The sequence below is a fragment of the Geotrypetes seraphini genome, chromosome 1, assembly GCF_902459505.1.
Source record: "Geotrypetes seraphini chromosome 1, aGeoSer1.1, whole genome shotgun sequence".
Taxonomy (NCBI): domain Eukaryota; kingdom Metazoa; phylum Chordata; class Amphibia; order Gymnophiona; family Dermophiidae; genus Geotrypetes; species Geotrypetes seraphini.
In genome coordinates, this window is record NC_047084.1 from 135,357,604 (window position 1) to 135,376,122 (window position 18,519).

The 18,519-nt window shown below is 39.4% G+C and overlaps 1 protein-coding gene across 6 annotated transcripts in view; it reads left to right on the forward strand.

Annotated features, from left to right (window-relative positions):
* The window catches only part of LARP1B (La ribonucleoprotein 1B), a 277,107-nt gene extending 259,991 nt beyond the window's left edge, over window positions 1-17,116 (forward strand). For 5 of the 6 annotated variants that reach the window (XM_033939051.1, XM_033939069.1, XM_033939060.1 and 2 more), the window contains 3 exons: window positions 9,315-9,424; window positions 9,523-9,650; window positions 14,046-17,116. In XM_033939051.1, the coding sequence (XP_033794942.1) occupies window positions 9,315-9,424; window positions 9,523-9,650; window positions 14,046-14,294 (487 nt within the window). In that variant the 3' untranslated portion in view covers window positions 14,295-17,116. Of the gene's footprint in view, window positions 1-9,314; window positions 9,425-9,522; window positions 9,651-14,045 lie in introns of those variants that run through there. The other variant, XR_004538886.1, reaches the window with a different exon arrangement.
* Window positions 17,117-18,519: the final 1,403 nt, after the last annotated feature.

Below are 18,519 nucleotides of genomic sequence, written 5' to 3' on the forward strand. Positions count from 1 at the left end.
TTTTCAAGATATCCCTAATGAATATGCATGAGAGAGATTTGCATATCTGTCACTTCCATTATATGCAAATCTCTCTCATGCATATTCATTAGGGATATCTTGAAAACCTGACTGGCTGGGGGTCCCCCAGGACAGGTTTGGGAACCACTGGGTTAGATTGTCAATTTGAAAATGAGCCATTTCATTTGCTGGAATACCTGGGTGTCCGATTCAATACAGAGAAAGGCCGAGGCACACAAACTTCCTACGGCCAATTTATAACACTTCGGTCTTAGCGACATTTAACTTTAATTGATTTTGAGACATCCAATCCTGAATAATACAAAAACAGTCATTCAGGTATAATACAGCTTCATCTTGAGATTTTTCGACAGGAATGAGAAATTGAAGGCTCCTTTTACGAAAGTGCGCTAGGGTTTTTAGCGCACGCACAAAATTAACTTGCGCTATTGCACACGTTAATGCCCCTAGTGCACCTTTGTAAATGGAGCCCTGAATGTTGTCAGTGTAAAGATGAAATCTAACACCCAATGGATGCAAAACCTTACACAGCGGGAGCAAGTAGAAATTGTGCAGGACCGCTGACAGGGCAGATCCCTGTAGAACCCCACAGGGCAAAGAAACCCAATCTGACCTTTTCTCATTCACTTCAACACAAAAAAATTGGTTTCCCAAAAATGACCCAAACCAATCCAACATTGTACCTGAAATACCCATTGCCCGTAGTCTTGCTAACAAAATTTAATGATTAATGGTGTCTAGAAAATACGATACCCCATGATCTAACCCACTCTGTATGGTTTCGAGCACCGAGAGGACAAGAAGCTCGGTAGAATGTTTTGGTTTGGATCCAAACTGATAATCATCCAAAATAGCACTCTTATCCCCCCAAAAAAACTTGCAACTGTTGTGGCACAGCTTTTTCAAGAGCCTTGGCCAAAGAGCCTAAAGATGAGAAGAGGATAAAAATCTTCCAACTCAGTCCCAGACATATGAGATTTCAGTAAAGGACAAACTTTGGCCTTCTTTAACAAAGGGGGAACATACCCTTCACCTAATGATTTTAATACCACCCGAGAAATCGAAGGAGAGATGGAATCCAGCATAGAAACTAAACCCCAGGAGGACACGGATCAAGAGAACAAGCAGCCGTGCTCAACCCGAATAATCGCTTTTAACTCTGACTCGGGCACAGCTTCAAATTTTCTCTCCTTGATATATCTGTGAGCACTGTGTTCTTTTGGGCGCTTTGGGGGGGCTGGGCGGGGGTATCTGGCAGGAGGGACTGCGTATCCCTCCTGCCAATGAGGAGCGCTTTGGGGAGGGGTGTCCAGCAGGAGAGATTGAACATTGGGCATGCGATGTGTTGGGGGGGTTGCGGCAGGCGAGATTGGCCATCTTTCCTGCTGCGATTGTTGCGGGGGGACGGGACGGTTCCACGATTCTCTAACCGGCGTTGTTAATGACAGACGCTGGTTAGAGAGTCGTGCTTTTAGGCAAAGGACTGGCTCCTTCCTTGTTATGGGCGTTTGGGCTTAGGTGATTTTTGGATCGGGAATGTGTTGTAAAAACAAACCCACCACATTTTGGCCATTTTTTTCAAAAATGGACATTTCCCTGCAGCCTACTTTGTGCGCCTAGAGTCTTAGGCCAAAAGGGGACTTAGAGGTTGTTTTTGATTATGCCCCTCTTAATTGTCCAGATTTAACTTTTGGTCAGTGGCACCAAAATTTCAAAAGCAAAAATTGTTCTGGCAAACTCCTAAAGTTAATTAGATAAAAAATCATGATGTTGATTCTAAAAATATTTAATGAGCTAAGAACTATTAATAGGATATTTATACATGGATCTAAATGTGACTTAAGATAATTAGCATGCAAATTTAGGCCTAATTAACATAAATTTATCCTCTAGACATTCAAAGAGTGTTTTTAATGTTAATGTATAACCCACTTAGATGCATGACAGGTTGATGTAATAGCGTGGAATTTGTTTATGAAACAATCTGTAAAACAAAAAGTTGTGGTACTAGTTTTCTTTTATAATGCTTCTATTTTAAAAAACTAACAATCATGTACATATACTTTTCTTTTTGTTTGTGTATGTGTCCACATTAATTATATATATAAAAAAATATATATACATGTGTGTGTGTGTGTGTGTGTGTGTAAACATGAGGTATCTTCAGTTTCCACACTTTTATTTTTTTAAACATTATTTAATGTCTCAAAAGCAAATTTACATCACTTTTTCACATAACCACCCTGTTTTGCCCGACTGACTTATCATAAAACATTCTATGACACGCCCTTTTACCACTTATCCCGCCTCAACCATTTCTCATGAAAATATAAAAGTGCAGGACATAGTATGGGGAGGTAATTGTGTTGGGTCTGCTAGGAAACTGTGATTATAATAACTGAAGTGATGTCGCAAAAGAACTTCCTAAGACATCAAGCTGCTTTGTGGTATAAATTATTATCTGGATACTTGAATAAAAAACCAAAGAATGGTCTGAGAGACATTTGGAGCATTGAGATCAAGCATCAAATTTCTGCAGCTCAATGGCCACGAATTTGGTCTTGGAGAATGAGATGTACAGTGTCAGCATCTATGAGACAAACTTGGTTCTTTTTGTTACATAGAGTGTTTTGGACCCCTGTTCGTTTACAAAAATTAGATAGTTCTAAGTCCAATAAATGCTGGCACTGTAATCTGGAACCTGGGACATTAGATCATCTACTTTATTATTGTCCCTATATTAAGATATTTTGGAATTCAATCTGGTCTCAAGTGAACTTTTTATTGGAAAATCATGTTGCACTTTCTTACGATACAGTGTTATTTGGCATGATGATGAGGAAAAAGAGTCAAATATCATAAGAACATAAGAAGTTGCCCCCGCTGAGTCAGACCAGAGGTCCATCTTGCTCAGCGGTCCGCTCCCGTGGCGGCCCATCAGGCTTAGTGCCTGAACAGTGGTCCCTGGTTAATTTTGTAACTTACCTCTAATCCCATCCCTATAATCTACCTCTACTCTTATCTGTACCCCTCAATCCCTTTGTCTCCCAAGTACCTATCCAAAGCTTCTTTGAACCCCTGTAGCGTGCTCCTGTTTATCACATCCTCTGGTAGCGCGTTCCATGTATCCACCACCCTCTGTGTGAAAAAGAACTTCCTGGCGTTTGTTCTAAACCTCTCCCCTTTCAATTTCTCTGAGTGCCCCCTTGTACTTATTGATCCCCTTAATTTGAAAAATCTGTCCCTGTCTATTTTTTCTATGCCCTTCATGATCTTGAAGGTTTCTATCATGTCTCCTCTAAGTATCATCATATAACAACAAGCTTTTATTAATTATGACAGGGGTTGCCATCCAACATATAACCAATAATTGGAAAAATCACAGAAACCTTAGTTATACATTTTGGTGGAATTCATTATGCCATATATTTAAAATGGAACGAGCAATAGCAGTACAAAGAGGGACATATACTAACTTTATAAAAATATGGGGGGCATTGGCAACATATTGTGGTGAATAGTCATCGATTCTTCTCTTTTCCTTTTATTTTTCTTTTTTCTTTCTTGTTAGCATACTGAAGGGGGGGAGGGAGTTGGGAATAATTTATACATAATATGTTAAAATATGCTATATAATATGTGTGTTTATTCTTACTGAAAAGGTGATAAAGGGTGGGTGGTTAGGGGCGTTATGATATCACTAGAATATTATGTGGTAGAGATTAATGTGCTATTGTGAAATAACTTGTATAGAATATTCTTTTGTGCACTTGTTGTTTAATTTGAAAATGAATAAAGAACGTTAAAAAAAAAGAAATCAACTGTAGAGGCAGTTAATTTTCAAAAGGGCAACTATGATAAAATGAGGAAAATGGTTAGAAAGAAGCTAAAAGGATCAGGTGCAAAGGTTAGGACTGTAAACTAGGCGTGGATGTTGTTTAAAAATACCATCGTGGAAGCCCAGACAAAATATATTCCACATATTAGCAAAGGTGGAACGAGGAAACAAGAGCCAGCATGGCTAAAAAGTGAAGTGAAAGAGGCTATTAGAGCCAAAAAAACATCCTTTAATGAATGGAAAAAGGATCCAAATAAAGAAAATAAGAAGAGACACAAGCATTGGCAAGTTAGATGCAAAGCACTGATAAAAGAAAGCTAAGAAAGAATATAAAGAGAAACATGCCAAAGAGGCAAAAACTCATAACATCAGAAACAGAAAACCTGTGAGAGAATCTATGGGACAGTTGGATGATCAAGGAGCAAAAGGGGCACTCGGGGAGGATAAGGCCATAGCGAAGAGACTGAATGAATTTATTGCTTTGGTTTTTACGGAAGATAATGTAAGAGATCTACTTGAACTGGAAATGGTTTTCAAGGGTGATGATGCAAAGGAACTGAAAGAAATCTCAGTGAATCTGGAAGATGTACTAAACCAAACTGACAAGTTAAAAAGTGATAAATCACCTGGACTAGATGGTATTCATCCCAGGGTGCTAAAAGAACTTGAACATGAAATTGCTGACCTGCTGTTATCTGTAACCTGTCATTAAAATTGTCTGGAAGGTTGCTAATGTTACACCAATTTTTTAAAATGACTCCAGGGGAGATCTGGGAAATTACAGACCGGTAAGCTTGACTTTAGTGCTGGGCAAAATGGTGGAAACAATTATAAAAAATAAAATCGTAGAACTCATAGACAGACGTGATTTTAATGATATAGTCGGCATGGATTCAGCCGAGGGAGATATTGCCTCACCAATTTAACTTCTTTGAAGGTATGAATAAACATGTGGATAAAGGTGAGCCAGTTGGTGTAGTGTATCTAAATTTTCAGAAAGCTTTTGACAACCGGAATGTATGCAGGTAGGGCGGGTCTCGGGGCACTGGTCTATGACCTGGGGGCCACCGCGGGAGTGGACTGCTGGGCACGATGGACCACTGGTCTGATCCAGCAGCGGCAAATTCTTATGTTCTTAAGTTCCTCATGAGAAGCTCCTGATAAAATTAAAGAGTCATGGGGATAGGTGGCAAAGTTCAATTGTGGATTAGGAAATGGTTATCAGATAGAAAAGAGAGGGTAGGGTTAAATGGTCATTTTTCTCAATAGAGGACAGCAAACAGTGGAATACCGCAGGGATCTGTACTGGGATCAGTATGTATTGGATCCTCCCAGAACTCATGGAGAGTGCCCCGGATTGGCTATATTTAAAATGGCGTCTCTTGTTTCCTTTAAACTTGGTTCATGTTCCTAGTATTACATTGCCTAGAATATATAAGGAGAACAGAATTTTATCAGACACATGGAAAGCATTGCGATATATTAGTAATTTAACACCTAGTCCAATAAGTAAATCTACAAATCAATCTTTATGGATAAACTCCAAGATTCAAATTGGTGGATCTAAAATCTTATGGAAAAACTGGATTATTGCAGGCATTCAAACTGAATGATGTTATTTCAGGTGGTAAACTGCTTGAATTTTCACAGTTGCAGCATAGATTTGGTCTTAATAAATCACAAAGTTTTAAATGGCTGCAGCTGAAGCAGGCTATTCAGGTGGGGTTCCCTGAATGGAAAAATCTGAATAATCAATATAGTCTGGAGTTCCTTTGCTTCCAAGCAGATTTCCTAGGACATCAAGCCGCAATGTGGTATAAATTACTTTCTGGATATGTGAATAAAAAACCAAAAAATGGTCTTAGAGACATTTGGAGCATTGAGATCAAGCAGCAAATTTCTGCATCTCAGTGGCCACGAATTTTGTCTTGGAAAATGAGATGTACAATGTCAGCATCTATGAGACAAACTTGGTTCTTTTTGTTGCATAGAGCGTTTTGGACCCCTGTTCGTTTACAAAAATTAGATAGCTCTAAGTCTAATAGATGCTGGTATTGTAATCTGGAAGTAGGGACATTGGACCATTTACTTTATTATTGTCCCTGTATTAACATTTTTTGGAATTCAATTTGGACTCAAGTAAATTGTCTATTAGAAAACTATGTTGCATTATCCTATGATACTAGTCTATTTGGCATGTCTATGAGGAAAAAAAGTCAAATTTCAGCGCATAATAACAAACTTTTATTAATAATGACAGGGGTTGCAATTCAGCAAATTACTAATAATTGGAAAAATTATACTAATATTAATTACTTTTTTTGGTGGAATTCACTTTGTCATATTTATAAAATGGAAAGAGCAATTGCTTTGCAGAAAGGTAACTATGATAATTTTAAGAAGATCTGGGAGCCATTAGAAAGTTATTGTAATGAGTGAACATCATTTTCCTTTGTTTGATATATATATTTTATTGGGGGGTGGTTTTAGGGGAGAAATATTTGATCTATTTTAATATGTTATGTTTCTACTTGAATTATGTTTAGTTGTAGTAATTGAGGGTGAATGGGTGGTAATTTTTATATTTCATGATTATATGTGTAAGATTTTCAAGTGTTATATGTTATGTACTGGTATAATTTTGTACTCTTGTTGATGGATTTAAAATGAATAAAGAATTTATATAAATGATTTGGAAATTGGAATGACGAGTGAGGTGATTAAATATGCAGGTGGCACTAAACTGTTCAAAGTTGTTAAAACGCATGGAGACCATAGGAAAATGGGCATCCAAGTGGCAGATGAAATGTAATGTAAACAAATGCAAAGTGATGCACATTGGTTTCTGGTTGTTTATTTATATCCCACCCTTACCCAAGGCGGGTTACCAAATAAGAAACATAGAAATATGACAGCAGATAAAGGCCAAATGGCCCATCTAGTCTGCCCATCTACAGTAACCATTATCTCTTTCTCTTTCTGAGAGATGCCACGTCTATCCCAGGCCCTCTTGAATTTAAACACAGTCTCTGTTTCCACCACCTCATGTTGTACAGTCTAGGCTCACAACCAGTATGTGTCAATGACCTCTATCTCCTAACAGCCTATCTTCAAACTTCATCAGAGGGTATCCTCAGGTTGTGAGCATTTCTAACTGCATCCCCTCTCATCTATTGAGAAATGGCTTGTCCTTCAAGCATGTGGTTTGGTTATTCCTTTCATCCATGTTCCCCTTTCTTATCTGAGCCTTGGTAGAGAGGCAGAGTAGCAGAAACAAAAACCAGAAAGACAATGGGACTGCCCCAGAGGTCTCAGGGGGCCACCATTTTGCACTACAAGAGGAAATAGCACTTAAAAACAGCAAAGCCAAGATGAAGAATAGACTAATTCAGTGCAGTCGCCATCACTCAAGCTTACTTTAGTGGTGCAGACCAGAATAGGAGCAAATTTTCTTGTGTGTCTCCTTCTGTACATTCATTAAACACAGATGTCTCAATGTATACATTCTACACAGGCACCACCAAAGGCCCTGACATTTGCACAAGCACCCCCTCCCTACCCCATGCAAACAACCCTTGCAATAGGAATAATCATTTCTTCCTACCTATCATCTAGGGCAGGGGTGCCCACACTTTTTGGGCTTGCGAGCTACGTTTAAAATGACCAAGTCAAAATAATCTACCAACAATAAAATTTAAAAAAAAACACAAAGCACACTGTACGCTGAGAAAATGTTAATTATCATTTCTATTCTGGGGTTTTTTCAAAGAGGTCAAGGCAGATGACTCTATGCACTGTCACCTCAGTAACAACCATACAAAAATAGACAAATACCCACCCCCTCCCTTTTTACTAAACCACAATAGCAGTTTTTAGCACAGGGAGCTGCACTGAATGCCCAGTGCTGCTTTCGACGCTCATAGGCTCCCTGCGCTAAAAACTGCTATTGCGGTTTTGTAAAAGGGGGGCCATAGTGCAAAATATAAACAGCAGATATAAATTCAAACACATTTTGATCACTAAATTAAAAATAAAATAATTTTTCCTACCTTTGTTGTCTGGTGATTTTATTGAGTCTCTGGTTGCACTTTCTTCTTCTGACTGTGCATCCAATCTTTCTTCCCTTCTTTCAGCCTGTATGCTTCCTCTCCTCCAGACCTCATTCCCTCCCCCAACTTTTTCTTCCTCTCTCCCTGCCCTTCTTTCTCCCTGCCTCCCTTTCTTTTTTTCTCTCTTCATTCCCCTTTCTTTTTTTCTGTCTCCCTGCCTGCCCCCTTTCTTTCTTTCTCCCTTCCCTCCCCCAAGCCACTGCCACAGCCATCGGGTAACAGGCTCCAAAGCCGCTGTCGCCCCAGCTCTCTCTACTTCCCTGCATCGGGCCGACCAGCATTCCTCTCCCCGACGTCAATTCTGCTGTTGGAGAGGAAGTTCCGGCTCAGCCAGGCAGCGATTGGCTGGCCCGAACTTCCTCTCCGATGCCAGAATTGACATCAGGGAGAGGAAGGCTGATCGGCCCGGTAGATCACCAAGGTAAAGTGAGTCTATTACGGAGCCCGGGATGAGCTCCGTGATCAATTCACTTTGCCTTGGCGATCTACCGGTCGATCGCGATCGACCTATTGGGCACCCCTGATCTAAGGTAACCAACGTCCAGGAAAACCCGGACTGTCCTCTTTTTAGAGGACGGACTTTCCAAAATCCAGCAATTTTTCCAGGTTTTGGAAAGCCCCAAGTTCCAGCTGCATCCCGTGACCTGGAGGTCAGGGAAATATGATGTGGCTTGGAGGTGGAAACGAGCGGGTTGGAGGTGGAACAGGGTGGGGCCATGCGTCTGGGTTTCTCTATAATAAAATATGGTAACCCTACTATTATCAGTACAAGAAACCTACCTTAAGTGGAAGCAGACGTGTTGAACATATATCTGCTGAATATTCACACCACAAGGAGAGGTTGCTGGACAAAGACAAGACAGTAAGGGCCTCTGTTTATCATGCTCTGCATGTTATTTTCCTGGAATCTTGCAATCTCTTGCTTACTACCCCAAGAAGCTCCACAAGCTTATAGCTGTTGAACTTTGATTTGTGCCTAGCAACTAACTGCCCACTCTTTAATCCAGTTAAGACTTAGAGTAGGTTTCAAAGGAACAGAGTAGACAGCTCCTCAAGGAGAGGTAGATGATTTGCCTTAAATGCATAAAAATTCTACCTTTGGAAAACAGTGGCAGATAGATTTTTAATGTGTACCCAGTGTCTCAGTAAGGTGGGCATCAAACAAACAAGTGCCATATGTTTTCTTAGACCTCCATGGCAGCAAGACCCAGAAAACTGCAGCAAACAAATGGCGATTGAATTGGCCACGGAGTGTGGAAGGGGAGAACCAGTTTCTCATGAGTAATTAAATGGATATGCTTGATTTTGCACATTTTCTTAACATAGCATTCTCTTGTCATTTACAGATATGGGTTGGAGTGTCTGTTCAGATTTTACAGCTATGGTTTAGAAAAGAAATTTCGCCATGAAATTTTCAAGGACTTCCAGGAAGAAACAATGAAAGACTTTGAAGCTGGTAATTTGTTTATAGAGCTGTAAGGATTACTAATGAGATTTCATGATCCATGTCAATATGTCATTTTTATATTTATTTATTTATTACTCTTCTATTAGGCCAACTCTATGGACTAGAAAAATTTTGGGCCTACCTGAAATATTCTCAAGCCAAAAATCAGCCGGTGGAACCAAAACTACAGACTTACCTCTGTAGTTTCAAGAGATTGGAGGACTTCAGAGTTGATGTAAGTTTGAAAAGCTTGGCTAGCCAATTCAGTCTTTGTTCAATTTTGTTAATTAGGTTTGTGCAACTTGAAGAAAGATACAGTATACAGTAGTTTTATTTCTTCTCTTTCACTTTTATTTTCCAGTAAGCAGTATTTTGAATTTTATAATCCTTTATTTCTAGGGTTGCATGCTCTATCATTTTAGTTGACTGTTTGTAGTCTTTCATTCTTCTTAAGAGGGTAGAATTTAAGAATGTACAAAATGTCATACTGGATCAGACTAAAAATGTATCCTGTTTGAAGAGTGACTATCCCAAGTCATAGATGTTCTGCATAATCCCAATATTAACTTCCACCCGTGAATTTGCTGGTGGTGGCCATCTTGGATTTTAAACAATCTGCCTCAAAACCCTATGATTTGACTCAAACTCAATTGGGATGGACTCTTAAACCTGTTCTGCCCCCCCATATCATGCCAGTTTTGTACTGGCTGGCTGAGGAGCGTCCATGTACTGTGTGCCGCAGGGCATGCGAGGCAGGGAGGAGCCTTGGGCTTAGCTTCATCTGAGTCGTCTAGGGCTGGAGAACCACAGGGGACAAGGTGGCTGGGAAGAAACTCCTCCCAGAGCCCCTGAACTGTGATTTCATAAAACGCAAGTTAAAGCACCAATTATTTCTTGTGCTGCACCATAAATTTGGTAGGTAGGCACATCATTTATTTTGGCACCGTTTTATCTTAAATCTTCTTTAGCTCCGGTTTCAGCAAGATTTTTCAGCGCTTAAAGATGAAAGGCCTCGATCCTCTTACATTGTTGCTCTCTCAACTTCAAATGGATACTTAAACTAGGTGGAAACAATTATATAAAAAATAAAATTATGGAACACGTAGACAAACATGATTTAATGAGACAGAGTCAACATAGGTTTAGCCAAGGGAGATCTTGCCTCACCAATTTGCTTGAATTCTTTGAAGGTGTGAATAAGCATGTGGATAAAGGTGAGCCGGTTGATGTAATGTATCTAGATTTTCTGAAAGCTTTTGATAAAGTTTCTCATGAGAGGCTCCTGAGAAAATTAAAGAATCATGGGATAGGTGGCAAAGTTCAGTTGTGGATTAGGAATTGGTTATCAGATAGAAAACAGAGGGTAACAGAGCTTCTACTTATTATGACAGGGGTTGCCATACAACAAATTACAAGTAATTGGAAGAGACTTAATTATAGTTTCTGGTGGAATTCTTTATGTCACATATATAAAATGGAAAGAGTAATTAGCTACAGAGAGAGAGAACTTTTAAAAAAATTCCAGGAGGTTTGGGAGCCATTACCAAAATATTGTAATGACTAAATATTATTTTACCCTTTAGAAATGCACATCCGGGAGGGGGAAGAAATTGGAAGACTGGGCGTCCAAGTGACAGATGAAATTTAATGTGGACAAATGCAAAGTGATGCACATTGGGAAGAATAACCCAAATCAGAGTTACCGGTTGCTAGGGTCCATCTTGGGGGTTAGTGCCCAAAAAAAAAGATCTGGGTGTCATTGTAGACAATACGATGAAACCTGCCCAATGTGCGACGGCAGTCAAAAAAGTAAACAAGATGCTAGGAATTATTAAAAAAGGAATGGTTAACAAGACTAGGAATGTTATAATACCCCTGTATCGCTCCATGGTTCAACCTCATCTGGAGTATTGCGTTCAATTCTGGTCTCCATATCTCAGGAAAGATATAGTGGTGCTAGAAAAGGTTCAAAGAAGAGCGACCAAGATGATAAAGGGGACGGAACTCCTCTCATGTGAGGAAAGACTAGAAAGGCTAGGGCTCTTCAGCTTGGAAAAGAGACCGCTGAGGGGGAAATATGATTGAAGTCTAGAAAATCCTGAGTAGAGTAGAATGGGTACAAGTGGATCGATTTTTCACTCCGTCAAAATTACAAAGACTAGAGGACACTTGATGAAGTTGCAGGAAAAACCAATAGGAGGAAATTTTTTTCACTCAGAGAGAATAGTTAAGCTCTGGAACGCTTTGCCAGAAGTTGTGGTAAGAGCAGATAGCGTAGCTGGTTTTAAGAAAGGTTTGGACAATTTCCTGGAGGCAAAGTCCATAGTCTGTTATTGAGACAGACATGGGAGGAGCCACTGCTTACCCTGGATCGGTAGCATGGAATGTTGATACTATTTGGGGTTCCAGAATCTTTCTGTTCTTTGAGATTCTACCTGGAATCTTGATACTCTTTGAGATTCTATTTGGAATGTTGCTACTCCTTGGGTTTTGGCTAGGTACTAGGGACCTGGATTGGCTACCGTGAGAACAGGCTACTGGGCTTGATGGACCATTGGTCTGACCCAGTAAGGCTATTCTTTTGTTCTTATATCTAATAACTTTGGCAGCAATCCTTCAATTAAGTCAGTGTGCTTCATAAACTCGGCTCTCTCTGGTATTCCCATAATTTATATTTCTTCTTCTGCAATTCTTGACCTCCTCCAAATCGCACTGTAGTTCCACCATCTTCTTCAGGTCCATTTGGCATTGTCATATATCTTCCTTCACACCTACAACTCTTGGTTCCATTTATGTTTTTTCAGTGCAGGTATCAATCTGTGTTGCCAACTTTGTTACTTCAGTGTGGAATGATGTTATATGAGGTAAGCGTGCTACGTTCTTGAATTAGTTTTAATTATACTTGGTTCCATCATGACTGGCTCAAGCAACTCCTGCACTGCCATCTTTAGGAGAATTTGCAGAACTTGTTCAGGTCTTTATCCTCCACCATCCGCAGAAAACACTGTTTCAGTTTAATACTATTCATGCCCACCACCCTTTATACTAATAATAATGAACCGATTCTGCAAGGGGATTAAATGATCACAATGCAGGTAAGAGCCTTTTAGGTGTTCGTTATGATACAATGGCAAGCTCTGCCCCACAGCACATGGAAGTCTTTCAGTATAGTGCAGAGCACGCAGACACACACGTTTTCAGGATACCTATAATGAATCCACATGATTTAGATTTGTATTCAGTTTTATCTCATGCATATTCATTGTGGATAAATTGATGTGCCTCAAGGATTGCTTTGAGAACTCTTGCTATGTGGGATCTATGTGTTTATGTATGGGTTTTTTTATTGCTGATAACCAGTTTTGCTAAATTAGAATATGCTGTGTCTTGCATCCAGGCTGTTCAGTTCAACTATGAAACTCCTATGCAGGACAAAGTCCACCAATCCTAGTGCATGTCCTTGATCTAATTTTCTAGATTATTTGTCAGTAACTTTCAAGAAAAGATAAGCTGGTGGCTTACCTTCAAAAACTGCAGGTTTGTAGCATGTGCACAATGGCTTAGCAAAAGTAGTGCTGTAAATGAGAGTTGAGGGAGTTAAGTTTATTGGAAAACCATGTAGCGTTATCTTATGATACTGTGCTTTTTGGTATGTCTATGAGAAAAAAGAGTCAGATATCAATATGTAATAACAAACTTTTATTGATTTTGACTGGAGTTGCCATCCAACATATTACTAATAACTGGAAAGATCATAGTAGGCTCAATTTTAAGTTTTGGTGGAATTCAGTATGTCACATATATAGAATGGAAAGATCAATAGCGGTACAGAATGGAAATTGTAAAAATGTTATTAAAATTTGGGAACCATTAACGTCCTTTTGTCATGATTGATGCCATTTTTCTAATAATTTTTTATTAATTATGTAAGATTTAGGGTTGGGTGGGGGGTGGGCTTCCATTATATGAAAATATAATAATTAGAGAGATTCGAGGGTGGGAGGGGGAGGGTTATATTTTTAATTATAAGATATGATAAGATGCACAAGTGCTTAGATTTATTTTATTTATTATAAATTTTTGTACACTTGATGAAAGTTTTAAAATGAATAAAGAATTAAAAAAAAAAAAATAATAATCCTAAAGAATAGCAAGATTCCGGAACCCTAAACAGTAGCAACATTCCATGCTACTGATCCAGGGCAAGCAGTGGCTTTCCCCATGTCTTTCTCAATAACAGAGTATGGACTTTTCCTCCAGGAATTTGTCCAAATCTTTCTTAAAACCAGCTATGTTAACCATCTTTTCAGTATTGTTTTGAAATTCAGGCAAATTCCTCATTTGTGATCATTTTGCTAGATGGTCTGGGAAATGTCTTAGATAAGTGCATTTTTGTTCTGTCGAGTTTCATTTTATTTTAGCATCTACTATTTTGTTTTGTGCTAACAAAATTGTACACATTTTTGGTGTTAGGACTCATTATTTTCACATCTATGTGGACTAAAATGAAATGAGAAAACCAAACAAACCCAACAAAAGTCAAATATTCCCCCTACAAAAGACAGATTTTTTTTATCTACTTGAGACTGTACTTATTGCCTTGAATTTCAATCTCCCTTTTTCTTTGCAGCCCCCCATCAGTGAAGAGTCTGGAAGAAAAAGGCATTCTTCAACTTCTGCAGGTGAGGAGAGGGGACAGCGAAGACTTACCTCAAACTCTGCTGCTAAGGTCATACATGCTTCGAAACCCACTGCTGCCAAACAGCCACAGCCTCAAGATCCAGAAAATCCTCCCAAAGCGAATGCTGCACAAGAGAAGGCCTTGGATTATAGCAGCGCTGCTGTGAAACCCGGAGGAGGCGACATACCAGAGAAATAGACTCACAAATGTTTTGTGCCCAGAAAATCAAAGCTTTGCATCAGAATTTTAGCTCAAGGCTTTTTGGAGGCAACTCTGAATGCTCAATTAAACAAGAAAGCGAAACCAGTGATTGCAGTTGCAAGATTTAGTTTCAAAACATTTTTCTTTCTAGTTCTTGGGATTATCCTAGGAGTTTGTCCATGGTTTCAGTTTTGCTTCCCTGGAGCTATTGTTTGCAAAAACTGCATTCCTGTACTGTATGCAAAGAACAGATACAAACCAAACATCGGATGCCTTATCTATGAATTCATGTCTTGAAGATATATTTTACAGCTTTGTTTCAGTCTGTCGATGACTATTTATACTTATCAAATCCAAAAAAGAATGAGTACATATATAGAGCAAGATTATATATTTTAAGCACATAAGTAGGTCTGGCTTCACATATGTATTCTTTCTGCTAACTCAGAAGCTTTTTGTGGTGGTAAGGTGTCTTCAAATTGCTCAATTATTAGGGGAATTGATGTACAATGAGTTTCCTAAATTCACTAAACCTGTCTTGGACTGAATGAAATATAGCTCTAGTTCATTGTACAGATGGGTATAATGATATTAAAAACTTATTTATAAAAAGGTCTGATATTTTCCATTTAGGAGTGATATTTTTTCTAATTAATTTGTTTTACGCTTGTAAGTAAATTTTAACTAGGAAATGGAGTTGGATTAATTTCGATTTTATTTCCATTTTACAGTGATGTATGTGATAAGCTTATTTGGAGGGAAAAGTAGAGAAGATTTGAAGTATTGAACACATTTAGATGGGTCGGGTTTTTCATCTAGTTTTCTCACATTGAAATGAAGTTTTCTGTTGAACTTTCAGGGGCTTGGGCCTTCATTTAGAGGGAAAAAAATTTGGTTGAAATGTCTGTATCGCAGGAAAAACAAATCCGTCTTCAGGGACACCTTTATTTTTACGCCTGGGGGAATTTGAAAATTCTTCACAATGTATTTGCAATTTTCTTGTGCAAAATTCTCCCGTTGCAAGAGCTGATGCCACCCTGGACATATCCTCCCCCATAGCTGTTTCCTTCCTCAGGTTCTACTTTCTCCAGCTATTTCTTAACCAGTTCCCCCCCCCCCCAGCTTTCTCTGCCTTTTTTTCCAGGATAAATACCTCCCAATTTTCTCCTCCTGTCACCCATCCATGTTTACTAGTACTACCCCTCCTGTTCTCTAACATTCAGCAAGGTCCCACCTAACTTTTCTCCAGCTTCCTCCCCCCACCCCCTCATTGCACACTAAAGATTTTGGGGCATTTGGAACACACACCATCCACCTTTCCCTATGACTCTCCACCCATTGCATAACCACACACACAATTATCTACTTTTCTCTAGCTGCCACCACACCCATGAGACACACCTCATTCACCTTTCTCTAGCTCCCTTCCATGACATCCATCCATTTTCAACCCCCCACCCCCTCATTTGTGGCACAAACTGCATTTACCTTTTTTCGACTGTCCTCCCCTCAATTCCCATTAGCACAAACTGCATCCAGACTTTCTTTGCCCACCCCCCATCCCAATGGCATAATCAAAAGGAGGAGGTACACAGCTGCACATCAGGCTTGTACCCTCTTTTTTGTCCTGGGCCTGACTATTCTTTGATCCATACAGGTCCAAGATAGCAGAAGGGGAGGAGGATATGGTCTGATGTGTAGCTGTGTACCAACTCCTCTTAATCTTGGCAAGTAGGGAGGGAGGCTGAGCCTTTGTAATTGATCACAACTAGAAGGGAAGGAGGCTGTTATAGGGAAGTGCAGAATTGAGAACCAGCATGTACAGCAACAATTTTCCTCATCTCTGCTTTTATTTTGATTGGTTTTGTTGTAGCTTACATGGTGGAAACTAATTTATCCAACTCTCCTTTCTCAACCAGTCAGAAATAGTTTCTAACTGGATCCGGATTTGCCCAGCAAGATTAATCTTAGGCTTACCCCATTGCATACAGGGACATATAGTTGCATTTTCTTAGGGAATGCAATGGAGAAATCAGAAACTTGCAGTGGGGCAAACCTATGACAGGATGAACCCTGTTTGGCAATCTGGATCCAGTTGGCAACCTTTTTCAGAAGATATAATACTAAACTCAGTGGCAGCTTTGCAAATAGCTATTCATATGCAAAATGTACAGGTGGCAATTCCGGGGAAAACAAGGTCTTTATAAAATACTGTATGTATGTTTTATATATTGCAGTAATTCAGTGGTTTACGTTCATCTCTAAGGGCTACAAATTCCAGTCTTTTGTTTGATTAGTAACTGCTTTTGCAAACTTAATAAAGTTACTTCTAAATCTGTTTATTTCTGCCTTAAATTTCAAAACATGTAAAGGCAAGTATACTATTTGACTTGCATTGGATTTCATCAAGCCTGTTGGGTTTTCTGCCTCACTACCTCCCAGATTGACATAACTCAGTTATGGATTTTGTCATTTTCTTCAGAAAACCGAATTCAGGGGTAAACATACAGAATTGGAAGTGTACTCTTGGTTATACCAATGGCCTGGTTTAAATTGAAGGTAGTAGATTTGTTATAAACAGCCTGTTTTGATGTGGAGAAGTCTTACAGCTGATTAATTGAATTCACCATCTGTCCATCAAAATGATGCAAATATAAATTATTTGGATTGAAAACTGTACATAAAAATGATTTTAAATTTATTTTCTTTTACTATTTTTTCATTCAGAAGTGTATGCATATTTAGCATTAGCGTGTGAAAACTGGTTACATCTTTTCAAATTTTATAAAAATGTATTAAAAAAATCTTTTTAAAGCTTCTTTGTGTTTTGGAATTTATTATGACAGAATGCTGATACCACAAGAGAGACTTATATAGTGCATATACATGTTGGGCTCCTTTTACTAAAGTGCGCTAGCATTTTTAGCGCACGCTAACCCACGCGCTAAGCGGAAAATACTAACACCAGCTCTATGAAGGCGTTAGCGTGTAGTATGCACAGCAATGAAAACCGTTAGCACAGCTTAATAATAATAACGGTTTATATACCGCAAGACCGTGAAGTTCTATGCGGTTTACAATGATTATAAAAAATGTTACAAATTGAATAGAATAGGCATAGTTAATATCTATTATTTAGCAGTTCTAGAGATCTGGTAATGAGAGAGAGATTGTACTTTAGGAACAGATATGTTTTCAGTTGTCTCCTAAATTCCCTATATGTATTGGCAAGCGTAAGTAGTTGTTTCAGATCGTTGCTCCATAATGCTGCTTGATAGGAGAGAAGATATTGGTGATGAATTTTGAATTTACATCCTCTAACCGGGGAGGGAAACAAAATTCAAGTTTGAGCTTCTTTTATGTCTATTGGTTGAAAAGGAGAATAGGTCAGTTATGTATTTGGGGGTAGACCGACTAGAACCTTGAAGCAAAAGCAACCGAACTTAAACCTCACACGCGCCTCCATTGGCAACTAATGCAGGAGTCGGTAGGAGGGAGTTAGGTGATCGAACTTCTTCAACCCGAAGATCAGCCTGACTGCTGCATTCTCAACCAGTTGCAATCGCCACATATTCTTCTGGGAAATTGCCAGATAGGCGATGTTGTAGTAATCCAGTTGTTAGGTTGCATCCGCAGGAGTTTCGTCAGCCGGAAGCCTGAAGTCATAATGCCATTATACAGAACCATGGTGAGGCCTCATTTGGAATACTGTGTGCAATTCTGGAGGCCACACTACCGAAAAGATGTGTTGAGAGTAGAGTCGGTGCAACGGATGGCCACCAGGATGGTCTCGGGGCTCAAGGATCTATCATACGAGGAAAGGCTGAAAAATTTGCGGCTGTACTCACTCGAGGAATGTAGGGAGAGAGGAGACATGATCGAGACGTTTAAGTATATTACCGGCCATATCAAGATGGAAGAAGAGATTCTCTTTCTCAAAGGACCCTCAGCCACAAGAGGGCTTCTGCTCAAACTCAGGGGCGGAAAATTTCATGGCAACACCAGGAAATATTTCTTCACCGAGAGAGTGGTTGATCCTTGGAACGAGCTCCCGGTGCAGGTGATCGAGGCAAATAGCGTGCAAGAATTTAAGAGCAAATGGGATGCCCATGTGGGATCCCTTAGAGGGTTAAGCCAAGGGAATCTGTCACCAGGAGTGGGATCCCTAGGATAGTAGACTTGGGGGTGGGTCAGTAGAGTGGGCAGACCTGATGGGCTATGG